The sequence below is a fragment of the Melanotaenia boesemani genome, chromosome 1 (genome assembly GCF_017639745.1).
Source record: "Melanotaenia boesemani isolate fMelBoe1 chromosome 1, fMelBoe1.pri, whole genome shotgun sequence".
NCBI lineage: Eukaryota > Metazoa > Chordata > Actinopteri > Atheriniformes > Melanotaeniidae > Melanotaenia > Melanotaenia boesemani.
Window position 1 is genome coordinate 13,485,916 of NC_055682.1, and position 14,675 is coordinate 13,500,590.

The 14,675-nt window shown below is 38.3% G+C and overlaps 1 protein-coding gene across 1 annotated transcript; it reads right to left on the reverse strand.

The window, feature by feature from the left end:
* Positions 1-311: 311 nt before the first annotated feature.
* On the reverse strand, positions 312-14,587 carry tmod2 (tropomodulin 2). Its single transcript, XM_041982746.1, has 10 exons — positions 14,481-14,587; positions 10,114-10,337; positions 8,578-8,734; positions 4,670-4,792; positions 4,229-4,303; positions 4,029-4,159; positions 3,838-3,945; positions 3,597-3,740; positions 2,954-3,098; positions 312-2,357 (listed from the first exon to the last, which is right to left on the reverse strand). The coding sequence occupies exons 2-10, from the start codon at positions 10,237-10,239 to the stop codon at positions 2,326-2,328; spliced, it is 1,041 nt and encodes a 346-aa protein (XP_041838680.1). The 5' UTR covers positions 10,240-10,337; positions 14,481-14,587; the 3' UTR covers positions 312-2,325.
* Positions 14,588-14,675: the final 88 nt, after the last annotated feature.

The following is a 14,675-nucleotide window of genomic DNA, read 5'->3' on the forward strand; positions in this document are numbered from 1 at the left end:
TAATGCAAATTAGTCTAAACCAAGAAAAAACAAAAGGAACTTACAGGATTTTCCAGCCACAGTAACTGCTGTATTTTGACAGCCGAGTTTAAACTACAAGCCATATTCATTCATGCAAACACTCATATGACTGAGTCTGCAGTCTTTTTTTTTTTTTCACACCCATTCACACAACAGTGGACTCACTGGAGACAATGTAGGTTCAGTGGTTTACCAAATGCCCTTAAAAAAGAAGAAAAAAAAAGGCACTTATTCAATATATTTCAAGGAGTAATTAGCAAAAGAAACAAACGTATTACTGCAAAAGAGGCTCATTTAGAGTATGTAAAAACATTTATTGTTGAGAATGTATTATATTCAGCAGTGCTTTTTTTTTTAAACCATTTTTGTGGATTTATAATACATATTCCTTGTGTTAACACCTGGGACTTGATTTATAGCTTAAGAAAAAAAAACATCAGCAGTGACTTGTACAGAGTTACGAGATACACACTGTGTATCTGTGTGTGCACACTTTGAACTTGAGATGGTATCTTACAGTTAATAGACATATTATGACCCACAGAAAACTAACAAGCCCAATCAAAGAAGTTTTCCACTTTAGCTGACTGTCCAACAGAAAATCAGGAATGTAAAAAAGAAAATAAAGTTAAGAAAAATAAAATCAAAGCGACAATGAACAGGAAAAAGTGCACAGATATAAAATCCCACAGTAGAACTGTTGTCTAATGAACTGATGAGAAACATTTTTGGTCAACAGAAACTTGATGTTCACAAGTGAGGACTTCATGCCAGCATATTGTTCCTATTAACAGTATGTACAAGGTTCAAGTAACTCCTGAATAAGTCCTGTTATAACCACCTAAAGCAGACTAATGAAGTTCAATTTGATGCCCAAACCTGCTACTGCTGAGAAGCAAATTGCTTAGATGGGAGGTAGAGGAAGAACTCAACTCTAAACTTGAATCAGGGAGATTTAGTTCATAGAAATATTTCCTAAGCAATCACAACTTGAGAAGCAAGTTTCACACAAACTTCCAACTCTTCCTTATCTTTTTCAACTGAAGAACATTTTAGCTATGAATGGTCAACAAAAAAGGGTGAAAAATATGTATATCATAGCACTTTGATTAAAAAAAAAAAAAAGTCTAAATCTGTATGAACCAGTAGGCCTGCACCTTGAAGCCAAAAACACCTAGTCCACTTCTAATTACTGCTTGTGTTAGTCTTTGGCATGGTTGAGCATCAGAGGACCCAAGTAATTTTAGCTAATAAAAACCTTTAACTGGAATCTTTTGAAGTAAAAATCCCACTCTTTTCTCCTTTATATCCAAAACATTGTTATATTTTAGCTTTAGAAGCAAAAAAAAAAATCAGAATTTAAATTGTATCAAAATAAGATCTTTAGTTAGAACCATGAAGAAATATTGAAATTATCAATTAAAGTATATATTTTAAATAAGGGGTGAGCCAAGTGTGGGTTTTACTGACTTTGAGGTCAAGCATCTTGTCTTTGCTTAACTGCCAAAAAAAAAAAAAAAAGCTTGTTTGCACCAACACGCCAGCTCAAGTCCGTCGGCTTTACAAGCAACTTTAATGAACATGTGCAAACCACCCTGCACATGCAGCGTATAACTGAACTGCTCAGCAACATTAGAGCCAAAAGTCATCACTGCATCAAGCAGCTGGTTTTTACATGGTAACAGACAGCTGCACACAGTCAGCTTTGCAGGTTAATAGTCATTCGCTAAGCTATAACATTCTGTCCTCAACAGAAGCACCTGAACTTTCTGAAACTAAAGTCTATGAAGATCTGAGTATCACATTCAGAGCTATTCCCATTATTCTGCTGCTTAAATATATGGATTCCACATTAAACTTCAACCTCAACAGAGAACTGTATCAGAATACAGCATACAGGGGTGTCTCAATGTTAGCATCTGTTTTTACCAAACTGTGGTTTCTTACTTCGTAATATTCATGATTAGTTCACATGATATAAAAGGAATAAGCAAGTAAAAAGTCTGGACAGGTAAATATAAAGGCTCAAAAAGGACCAGCTGAAATGAAATGACTAAAAACTAATTAGATTTACACCTTCAATAACAACATAGCAAACATAAGCATAAACATGTAAATAGGAGAGGGCAATTCCAGTTATTTCCCTTCTTCTCAGATGTATGTTCTGGTTTAGCGTGCCTTGCCCCGTAGTTTGGCACAAGACTAAAGTTTTCACACTGTGAGATGAGACCAGGGCATTGGCTGAAATTATTCCACATGATGAGATGACGCAGGATTGGCTGGAGGAGAGGTTGTGCTTGCTCTCTACAGGTCCCCTTCCACTCGCTTCCTGCGAACTAAAGAGAAAAACAAAGTGCCAAAAGCGTGATTTTTCTTTTTTTTTTAAAAATAAAGATTTAACACCATTTAAACTTTAAGAAACAAACATGCTGTGTTAAGTTTAAACCGACGCTGGCCTGTTAGCTGATCTTGAAGAAACAAACTGAGTCATATTGAGCAATGCGGTCAAAGTTTACACCTATTTCAAAAGCGTGTGTCAGCGTGTAACAGTAATCAAGAAGTGAGATGTCGTCACTCTCCTAGCTGCAACACCACACATGGTATCAACCATTTTTTTTTTCAAACTGTTAATGCAGTGAATGCCCCATTCAAACACTGTGAAAGAAATCTGTTATCAATGATGCATCAACACACTCATGCATCAGACCTGTGCTACTGCAGCTCTGACAGGGGGAGGAGCTAAAAGAGAGAGCAGAGGTTATCACTGCCTACTGATATCTTGTAAAGAGGAAGCTAAACAGATGTGAACAGATGCCTGGTGTGCCACAACAATTTGTCACTCCCATATGAACAGATACCAGATGATTACTCATCCAGTTTCTGACCGTTTAAGCAAACTGAAAAAATGTTTGTATGCTTGTGCGTTTCATACCTAGGTCGTTGTTCTTGGTGATAGCTGCAGCAGCCCTGGACCGAGGCCCTTGCTGAGTGAAGTGGTAGCCAAACTTCACTATGCTGTTGTTCTCTTCCAGCATTTTAGCAATCTCCATCTCTACAGTGGTACCCAGTTGCTGCCTCTGAAGAACATGCAAATATACTGAAGTTAACATGGGTACATCAGAATCAACTGGTTGTTTCCTTCATTCAACAAGCTTTTTAACAGTTTTCATCTAGTTTTATAATAATAGGAGGCATCACCTTAAAACGCAACCTATGCAAGAGCAATCAATGTTTATCGTGTCATTTATTGTTAACCAGCTGGATCTGCTGGTTGATGCACAGCCTGTAATGAAACTTATGTAGCCGACTCACTGATTTGACAGCTGGAAATAAGCAGGGCAAGTGGTTTTTCAAGGGAATTAAAAGCATGATGCTGTGTCTGTAAATATACACCACCACACACTTGTACAGGATCATTAGACATGACAGAAGAACTGAAGTGACGTTAAAATTAACCCAAATATGTGTGTTTTTTGTTGGACTTTTTAAAGAATATACTGCTTTGTTTGCCTTCAAGTTTCTGCAATAACAGTACCAACAATAAAAGTACATGAATCATTCTATACTTTATGTACCTGGTTGTCTATTTTGATCTCTGTGAGTGTGTCATTGTCTCGTAATGCATCAATCAAAGCCTGAACTCCTGCCCCGGTGATGAAGTTGGACTCCAAGTTCAAACTTCGCAGCGTCTTGTTTTCCCGCAGCATGTCACTGAATGCCTGAGAGTAGAAGAGAAAGTAGCAAAGCAAAGGTTTAAATGTGCAGCGTCCATGTGTCAACAAAGCCATTAAAAGCCCACAAACCACTGCAACCCACCACTGCAATCGGGTCATTACTCCGTGTTGCTGCCAGGCTGAACTTTTTAACGTGTGTGTTCTTCTCCATGGCTTTGGCAAAGTCTTTCAGCGTGGGAATGGGAATGTTCTAGGAAACCACCAAAACATGCTACCATTGGTAAAGGATTCATCAAGAATAAACACACAATGAAATCCTGCATTTGTATTTACCTTAATGTTGTTGAGGTTGACCTCTGTTAATGAGCTGTCATTGCTTTTTATCCTCTGCAGAGTGTCTTCTACATTAGTGGGGTTGGGAGGCTCATCAAACACTGGGTTCATCTTCTCCCCTTTGATCACATCTGAAAAAGGCAGAGCTCAATATACTGACCCTCAAAAGACTCTTGACAGTTTATTCTTTTTGTACTTACTATTGTAACCCTCTTTAGTTCCAGTCCCATCATATGTCTGATTACTGGTGACCAGTGTGTGAACACCCAGGATCGCTGCAAACAAAAGCAGATCATAAATTAAGTAGCTGAAAGTAATCGGTGTGTAAACATGTATTCTGAAGGTTTACTGTGAAAGAAAGTGACTATATCTAGTTAGCATAGCAGAGGGGTGGTGTAATGTTGCTCAGCAAGCCTTTTTCTTCCACCCATCAACACACACAGTAAATGACACAGCCAAGGGAAAAGCTGTGTGAAAGGAGCTTGTGTTTGGCGCTCCCAGCAAAGGCTGGGCTCAGGCAGACTGAGAGCTGCTACCAAATACAACAAGCTTTCTTTTCAAAGACCCCCTCCTTCTGAGTTATGTTTTTGAAGCCTTAAAAAAGGCATTTTAACGTTCTCAAAAGTGTTATTCATTCTAACCTGCTAGATCACACAGTTCTGTATCTGTGGCACTGCACAGAGCTTCCTCCAGTTCTGGATCAAGGGTTGTGACTTCTTCCTGACGTGTTTCTATTGGTTTCTGTTTAGGAATGAATACTTTACCTGTGGAAGAAAGAAAGAGACATTTGAGTCAAACTGTCATCTCAATTAAAAAAAAACAAAAAAACAAAAAAAAACACAAACTCATGAACTCACCATTCAATAAAAATGTCTAATTGTTGCTTAATCATGCTCGTTACTCTTCTGTTCTCCAGCCTTCAGCCACAGTCATAAGACTATGTGATTGCCTGAGCTGTGCGAATGCGATGGCCAACCAGCAAACAGCGATAATGGAAAGAATTTTTTTCTTTGAATCTTCAAACGCTTACAACAAGCTTTTGAACTTTACACACTCAAGTTACAATTGCACCATTCCACACCAATACTACATTAAATATTTATTTCCTGCAATACAGAGAGAGGAAATATGTTCTCTTGGGAGTTGTAAGGTACTTGGTTGGTATATTTAAAAAAATGCAATTACATCCAGTGTTTGCCTAAGATTTTTACACTCATTTAGACCAGTTTAATTGTAATCTTACTGACAAGGAGATGAAGTAGCATAAAAACTCGCTCCCTGAAGAGGCCCAGGCCTCCTGCTGTTTTACGCAACATCACAAAAACATCAACAGTTCAGATAAGCTGTATTCAGTCCAGCCATGACTGTCAAACAACTACTGTATTGCCGTGGCAACCTGTCTGAGGAAAGGAAAAAAAAGTAAATAAATAAAATAGAAAGCGCAAAGGAAGTCATGGAACAATGACTCGAGTCTGATCTAAAATGCACTGCTGGGGCAACAAGCACTCAGAGCTGACACAGAGACTGTACATTGGGTGCCATTTGCTGCCCCTCTATCTGCCTGTCTCCTTTAACAAAAAACCCTAAGAACAGACCCTCCCTCTTCACCCTCCTTCTAGTCATTCAAGCAACTCAGATTGTTCAAACTGGTCCCCAGTGGGGGCTCTGGCACTTCCTGAAAGCCAGTAAACAGTAAATACAGTCATTAGGAAGTATTCAAAGCCAGCCCCTCTGGAGCAACGTTTAACTCAGAGTCAAGGAAGAACAGGGCCAAGAGACATTGTGTTTAAAAAAATATTTAAACACAAAACTTGATACAGTCAATAAAGCAGTTTTTGCCTATAACAGCAGAATATGAGTGAGCACACATACTGACAAGTTGGCATTTTAGATGTAAAAAAAAAAAAAAGGCTAGCTAGACACTGAAAGTAAAGACTGTACCATACCAGAATAGCACATCTTTCATTTCATTCCACCAAAAAATGTTTTTCCCTCTCCATATTTGGGCTACCAAGCCTCTTTTGCTGCTGACAAATATATCCTTTTTTCTGCTCTGGAGTTTTAATACAGAAGCTAATTAACCAGTTTTCCACCTGCTGCAGTGTCTGGATGAAGTTGCCCTCCAGCTCATAGCAAATCACTGTGGAGGCAGCTAAATGATGTAATGGGCTATTACAACAGTTAATCTGCCAGTGTGCAGACAGGGAAACAACACAGAACAGGGTTATAATAGATAGGTGGTTTGTCCCCCTGAATATCAACTTCACTTAAAGTCTTTGAACATTATAATCCCTCATTGCATAGCAAAACTGAGCACTGCTGAAACAACAGCAAAAAGTATGTTAGGCCTTTTGAAGAAGCAAATTATTTGGTTAGTGTTTTGGTTTTCATTTTCAAATTAGAAGATCAGAACATTAAGTAATTAAAAGAACTCAAGCAAGAACCTACTACACAATACAACCTATTATTACAGAGTGTTTGTAAGGCTTCAAAAGTAAACTTGCACTCTACTGCAAATGCCAGCAACAACATGTCTCTTTAAAAAGTTCAGTCATGCTACATTTGTTCTCTTTCACCAGAAATTAATATTACTGACAAACCCTGAAGGAAATCAAAGATCAACAAAAGGAATACAATAAAGACTGACCCACTACAATGAATTTAAGTGGCTGCAACCGTTGCCATGGCTTTTAAAAATTCCATTTTCCTCTGACTTTAAGTGTGTGAGTTTAAATGAAACTACACACAGTCAGGACAACATTACTTGTCAGTAGGGGGTGAGCGCTACAAGAGGAAGAGAATCAGCTGCATTCCACAGAACCACTGCCAGTGATCAGAGTTTTCCATGTTGTCATAGAGAGCAGAAACACACAATAAAATTTCTAACAAGCAGCGGTTAGGTCAGGGGAAGATGTCAGTTCCATATTTCCTCTACAGTGAAGGACTGGCTTTTTCTCTGGAGATCTCAACAAAGAAATTATGTCCTCTGACTGAGAATATTTACTAAATAATGTTGCTGTCCCACTCACTTCTGATGGGTTTTTTTTCATGTTTTCACTTAAAAGTGACTATTACCACAAAACATGACAACCTGAACCTGGTTTCCCTTCAGATTAGGTGGTTGTTTTCCTTTTAAAAACAACAGATATAATCCCATGTTTGTTTGGAAACGTCATCACGGTAAAGACTGTTGCATATTTTACGAATGACATACAAATTAAACATCTGCCTGCCAAAAAAGCTTGATTGCACAACTTAAAAAATAAAAAGGCAATTTTACTGGCTTTTATAATTAAACATCAATTCATTCAGTAAAGATTTTTATATAGTTAACACACATGTCCACAGCTGTTGATGATTACAATTAACTAAGCAAAAACAAACAAGAAAAAAATTTCTTAAGGAAATCCCTTTAATTTAAATAAAGCTTTAGTCTTAGATTTGCATCGCTGCTACACATCTCCACAGACCAAGCCAGGAAAACGAGAATAAATCATCAGACTATCATCAATAAAAACATGCTTTCTCGATATTAAATCCTAAACTTGCCTCCTCTTCTGACACTCCCTTCCCTCCTACTCCTTGGTACAAACATTCCTCCCCCACACTGACATATGTTGCATAAGAGCATACATGAATTAATAATATCTGCAAAGACAGCACATCAGCAGTCACTGCTGTCTGTACTGCTGATACACACACACACACACACACAGACACACCCTTTATCCAAATCTCTTCAGAAGTTGAAACTGAAACTCTTCACCTCTACTTTCTTTGTGATCATTTCAGCTACAAACCAGGACTGCTGCTATTTTTCACTGTTGAAATCATAATCTTTTACACCATTTTTAAACAATGAGATTCAAGGGAAATTACACAACAATAATAGAATTAACATCAAATGAAGTAATTCTGATTGAAGGGCTCCCAAATCATAAGTTTCCTTAAAGGGTTCTGTAATATTCCTTTTCAATGTTTTCTATATTCAGAATCTGAATAATTTTAAAGACTTGCAAAGATCTGTTTCATTACTGACCCTTAAGTCTGCCTCAAACTCCTTAAGTCAGTTAAAGTTTTGATATTAGTAAATATTCATTGTAATGACTGTTTTTAGATACTATCTAATGTCCCCCCCCCCCAAATTCATTTCTTGTCAACATGTCAGATATTATTCCCCTCTCCCCTATTTCAAAGATCGATAAACTGGAAAACAATGCATATAACATGAACAGAGTTTAATCATTTAAATTAATAAATGGCCAAGAAATTAAGTTGGATTCTGCAGAAGGGGATCAGAGCTTGGTCTGACACCTAAACGCACCCTGTCAGTGTAAAAATATTTTAAGCTGTTAACCCATTTTAAGGTGCAACAAGAGTGGAGATCAACAATCCAGTTCAACAAATGGATCAATGTTGCTCAGTGTTCATCAGCAAGATTAAATTTGTCCTGGTATGATCCATTTTGTCTTTCCTTTTTACATCTTCATCAGATTTTACCTTTTTCCCCCCCTAGGAAAGCTACATAAAAATATATAGACACACACACCTTTTTTTTCTCCAGTGAACGGCACTACATCATCTCTGTCCTTGTACTCCATGGCTTCCTTCTCCAGATATTTGAGCAGACTGTCCCTGTTAAATGGTCCTGTAGCTGTCTTAGATGTCTGGTCTTTCTGGCGTAAACCAGCTGGGAGAAGAGCATTCTGAGAAGAGAGGACAAGAAAAACTAAGACTTCATATCATGATCATGTTTATTCTAACCGTAAATGCGATGTACAGTTTGATGTTTTGAGGGAAAAAAAAAACATGAATTAATGAAAGCCTGTAAACCATTCCTGAAAAATTAGCACACATAAAGAAAAATAATAAAAACAGTAAAATAATGTATTGTACTTCTTTGCTGCTATTGAGTCTTGTCATGTACCAGCAGTATCAGAGTATCTCTTTGGCGGTATTTCCACCACTATGGTATCAAATTTCTTTAAGCAAGTTTTACAAGAATTCTTTTCAAACTTGGAGAGGAAATGGAGGCAAGTCAACAGCTATAAACTAATTATTTGGCATCTTGACACATTTCTGTCAAATATAGGACTGTGAAGAAATGCTGCACCCTTAAGTCAGTATGTGACCTACCAACAGTGCCAATCACAGCAGTTTGACAGTCATCAATATGGGAAAACTCACTGCAACGCTTGAATGGCATACTGGTCGAAACAGGAAAAAAGACATAAACCAGTTTAACTTGCTCCAAGGCTTAAACTAGAACTAGTTCTGGACCATTTGTTGTAGGTGAGTGAAGATGAAACCAAGTGAAAACCTGGTAAAGTTGAATACCCATGAGAGTTTGTTGAGCAAGCCTGTTCACTCTGCAAACATTGCTTCTTGTGGGCACACCAAATTTGACTTTGTCTATTTACAGACATGTGATCAAAAAATGAATATTTTCCCAATGCTGGGGACTGTTTCCTGTGGGCCTTGAGTTGTCATTTGTCTCAGTCAGCTTAGTTTCAAATAAAACGTCCACAAACTTGGGAGAGATTTTACTGTACTGCACGCTTCCACTCAGAAATAAACATACAAACACTTGGAAACCTGCTGACAGAGCTGCAGGAGCTTAAAGTTATTTTTCCAACCACAAAGGCTTTGGAGAAAGAAGTGCAGCTGGGGTACAAAGAGGAAAAAAAAAAAAAAAAAAAAACTTGGATTGGATTGAGTGAAGCTCAAAGCATTCCACGATATTTAACAGTGAAAAGTGACTATATTCACCTTTCAGTAATATATTTAAACTATGTCTACAATTTATAGTTCAAAGTTACGGCAACCCCCAAAAGAGGCATTAACCCGTTGGTATCTGGTCAACTTAAGATAATTTTCATGTGAAATATTTGCCACAAGTCTGTAGATGTCTTCTTTACTTAATAAAATTAAAACTCCCAAACAAACTAACAGTTTTATATAATGCATGAGCGTGAACAACAGTCCCCCACCCACTTTCTCAAATTTTCCATCAAACCCCAATGCCACATCTACTTCCTCCCATTTAGAAGCCCTGGAGTTCTTCCAACCCTCCCTGATCTCTGACCTCAGGATCCATCTCCTCGAGAGCCGTCTCCAGCTGTTTGAGCTCCTCCGCCGACAGTTTGTTGAGGATTTCATCTTCATCGAGATCCTTGTACTTTTCAAGATCCTTCTTGTATGACAGCGCCATGGTGGCTATAGCTTGCCAGGCAACACTGAACAGCAAACCTCAGCCGCACTGTTCCTCTTCAAGCTTTCTGCTCCAGGCCGGGGGGGAGGGAAGGCTACCTGAGAACAAACATGAAGAATATACAAGTTCATGATGAGAGACTGAAGAAAATTACAGCAATTTAATTGTATATTCTAAACAGAGATAAACACTGTTTATGTCATCCCAGTGAACAATAGATGATCACAGCTGGGCTGGATAACAGCCTTGCAATGAGGCAATACACACACAGCTGGAACAAAGGAAGAACTTTCTCAGGCTCTGACAAGTCATCCAACTCCCATTAGGATCACAAACAGCTCTTCGTGTACATGTTCCTAAAACATTATCAACTTTAAAGAAAAGAAAAAAAAAAACCAGAAGCTTCTATTGGATATGGGAATGTGTTTGTATGTTTTTCTTTTAGGACTAAAGCCCTGAACATAACACAACAGACAAGATTAAATAAAGTCCAGAGAAGTGGGCGAGTTAGAGCCTGAATGTGTAACGTCAAACAAAATGAGGAGGCTTTAGCCTACAGTTCTCTCTCCCACGCCACAGTTCGAACACAAAATGATCTCATGGTTTCCAGATTCCCTGCAGGAATGCCGAGATGCTTTTTTTTAATCCTTATCCCTCATGCACATTTGCTTGTACATAAACTTAAATGTATATTGTTCCAAATAACTGTGCTATGTCAGTTAAAAACTTTATTTTACGAGGAAGATAATACAGTGAATATGTGTTTGTGAATAAATGGAATTCATCATTAGTGCTTTGCATTAAATATGTAATAATGAAGCTGAAAAATGTTCCTGTTGTTGCTTCCTAAAGATGCCGTAGTCTACAAAGCAATTTCATAAAGTTATGCTAACTGTAAAATACAGCTTTCCTGCTGTCACTGAACCCAACAACAACAGGAAAAAAAAAATCAGCTCTGGTTTAGTAAGTGACTCTTCGTACATGTAGCCAGTTCCTTGGAACTTCCTGAGTGATTTCTTCACTCCAGAGAATTCCCTGTGGAGTCTGACCCTGCCTGTGTCTCTAACAATGTTCAGTTCCTTGTCTCCACAATCCCAACACTGTCCTGGACTAATTCTTCCCCTCACCTTCTGCATTAGTCCACTGAACACATGTATTTCCAAACTGAGGAGTCATAGTAGGGGCATTTGCAAAGCTGCTTGCCAGCAGATGACGCTGAGCTCAAATGTCACCCATAACTTTAATCAAAGCAAATGAACATAATGATCTACAACAATAATCCCTAATGTTCTGCTGTACAAGAGCTTAATCGGGCCCTAGAAAACAGATTCAGTACACTTCTATTAAATATAATCCTAATGCAGGATATTATTGCTGCCAACGGTGAGGAGGGAAATCATTCATTCCTGCTATAGGGCTAAGCTAAGGGTGACTGACTGTCAAACAACACAAATGAACATTGACTCTGACAAAAATTGTAGAAATAAAAGTAAGTCCAGATTTACTATACAAGAATACACTAGAAATCACAAGGTAAAGACAGCATTAAAGACAAACCACACACAACTGGTTTAACTTTAGAATCATGCCTTCTAGATAAAAAAATTAAAAAAAATAAATAATAATCTATTGAATCCAGATGGTGTTAAATTTACTTTCAAATTCTGAGATGAGCAAGAGGCAATATGACACAGGATCTGGGAAAAAATGAGACAGCTACATTGTGGGATAAACATTAATTATAAATATATATACTCATATACCATTTATATGCCATCCCATTTTCCTTCATATTCAACTTCACTGGCAGCAGCCATTGCCTATAGTGAGGCTGATTACCATCAAGTGTGCAGACAGAAGTAATGGAGCATGTATAGGAATAATAAAGGATATGGGTGGGCTCAGACCTAGGTGGAGACATTGAAAAGATACATTAGCCCAGTCAGATTGATTCCTTTCTCCTTCTCCCTTCTGCTAATCCCTGAAGACAACAACAGATGGCTCAAAGCCAATAATACTGACAACCTGAGTGTACTCAACTCTCACCTTGAGCTTTTCTTCACTGACCTGGAGATTCAGGCTACTAGACAAACAACTTTACCTGAGCAGCTAGGTGTTATAAGCTCATTTTTCCTTCTGACTGCATGCAAATAAAGTGGCATGAAAAAACATCAAATGTACTGTCATGTTAAACCCATCTAAACTCATTGTTATACTTCAGAAAAATAATGGTCAACTGAAATACTCTATAATACCATCTATCTTTTTCAAAAAGAGGTAACAAAAAAACTAGAGCTACATGTAAAACATATTCCTACCTTAACACTACCACAGATAGAAAATGTATATATCACATACCTAAAAATTGAATACCAAACACCATTCCAGCTATCCCTGGTTCATATCATTTTACCCTTGTCAAACAGCACGTTCTGTTTAACTCTGTTAAGAATGATTCCGGGAAGCAATACCCTGGTTACCTGAGCCATTTAGATCTCAGACGTAGGAGTCAGAGGAATAGTAATTTGCAGCTCAAAGATTATACAGGAAGCAGAGACTGGTATTACATTATTATTGAACACCTAAAAACATGCAAAAAGACTATAGTTAGAATGACCCAGCTTTGATACCCACAGGAGAAGACAGTACTTCCTCCTCCCACCTACTTTCCTCCAGTTTTAGTCTGCACCATTTGTGTCTCCACCCTAGTGTTGCTCTCTTTTATGGTTTCAATGTTCAGATTGCTTATGAAGCATAGCAGAAATGATAGAAGACAGGTGGAAAGCCCTGATCATGTAAATACTGAAATGCATACAAAAGTAAAATAATGTATCTTTAAAACTAATTTGCACATAAATTTGTCTCTTTATCTGCAGTAACGTGGTTAGGGTAAGAAAGAGGGCTGTTTTTTCCCCCAACAAACACACATGATTTGTATAATTCCCTGTTTTGAATACCCACTTCAGAGACACACATACACACATGACATTATTATATAATGAGGACAGATTTCAAGGAGTGCTGTGTCTTTCAACACAGAAGAGTTTCTCAAGGGCTACAGCATGAATAATGCAGGTTAAAGAAGCTTGCCACTTTCACATTTAAAAACTAAAGCCACTTTTCATTTCACACAACCAGGTTTCACTCTTCTGCTAAATGTATACAAGTAAAACAAAACCTATCTGTTGAGCTGTGCTACCATGCCGAAGAAGGTGGTATAGTGAACAGAATCACCAAGAAATGCTATGTCAGCAGCCACCACAGCATTCCAACCTATTCACAATATCTGCTTCACTGCCTCAGTAAAGCCACCTGCCTTCTGCCTTTAAGAGAAAACCACACTACTCTAAGCAAGCACTTTCTTAAGACTTGAGCCACACCCTTCATTCACAGCTGACCTCTACTGGCAAAGCCTCCTTTTGGGAACACATAAAAACAAAGACTCGCATTAGTTCTTGAGCTGGGAGTGTTACTGTAGACTTGTGACACAGGTACAATGACCTTGCACTTCACTAACAAGCAGTTTATCTCCCAAAGCTACAGCTTTTTCCTGCCGTTCACACAGGTGTGAGTCATCCCACCAAAACTATGTCCCTTAGGAATACTGATTGTCCTGTCGTCAAACGCAGATAGTTGCAGTTGTCTTGTGGCTGACAGGGATGGGCAAATCATTAAAACAATCTTACATACAATCAGCCACACTCACGCATGATAAAGCAAAAGAAACGTTTTCCTAGATAAAACTAGAAAACCCAAATGATATTTTGCACTTCCTTAAAAGTATATATCAGAGCGTACTAATCTTATACATATTTAGTATGTTACTATGTCGGTAACTTAGCTACCATCATTTTCTGTAGATATAGCGGGCTATCCATAGAGTTAGCTAACTCGTTCTTGACATGTTTACTATCACTTGTCAGTTAACACGTTGGTCGTGATTAGGACCCTCTGGAAAAAGATTCTAAGAATTAGCAAAGTCAAAATTATAGTCACACCAAGCCGTATACGGGAGACGAACTCTAATAACTTAGCTACATTTGTCGGATGCACCACACCACGGATGAGATGTCCAGGCTAACACGCTAACCTTTGCAGATGTCTCAAGTAGCTAGCCGTTTAGCTAAACCAGACACCATTGACAGTGTGTAAAACTATGCAGCTGGCCGCGCCACTGGATTTGTGTACTTATTTCAAAACGCTCAGTGCTACCAACTCTTTTATTTATTTATTTTTTTTACCTGAGGTTGATGGGACCTTGGTGGTGAATCTCTGAGTAACACCAGTCCTCCCAGTGACTGCGGTGGCTTCTCTGAAGGGGTTTTTCACTCAATCCAACGAAGGGCGGTAACACAGGAAAAGGGAAATTCAATGCTCTCTGAGTGATGTCAAGCTTGACCAATAGTCAAAGAGCATACAAGATGTGAACCAATGGG

Bases quoted from the DNA above. Each gene is read 5' to 3' on its own strand.
- tmod2 (XM_041982746.1), bottom strand. From the start codon at position 10,239: ATGGCGCTGTCATACAAGAAGGATCTTGAAAAGTACAAGGATCTCGAT. The intron at 4,160-4,228 runs GTAAGTACAAAA...TGCCTTTTTCAG, and splicing joins AACTAAAGAGGGTTACAATA to ATGTGATCAAAGGGGAGAAG. The intron at 3,946-4,028 runs GTAAATACAAAT...GTGGTTTCCTAG, and splicing joins TCAACCTCAACAACATTAAG to AACATTCCCATTCCCACGCT.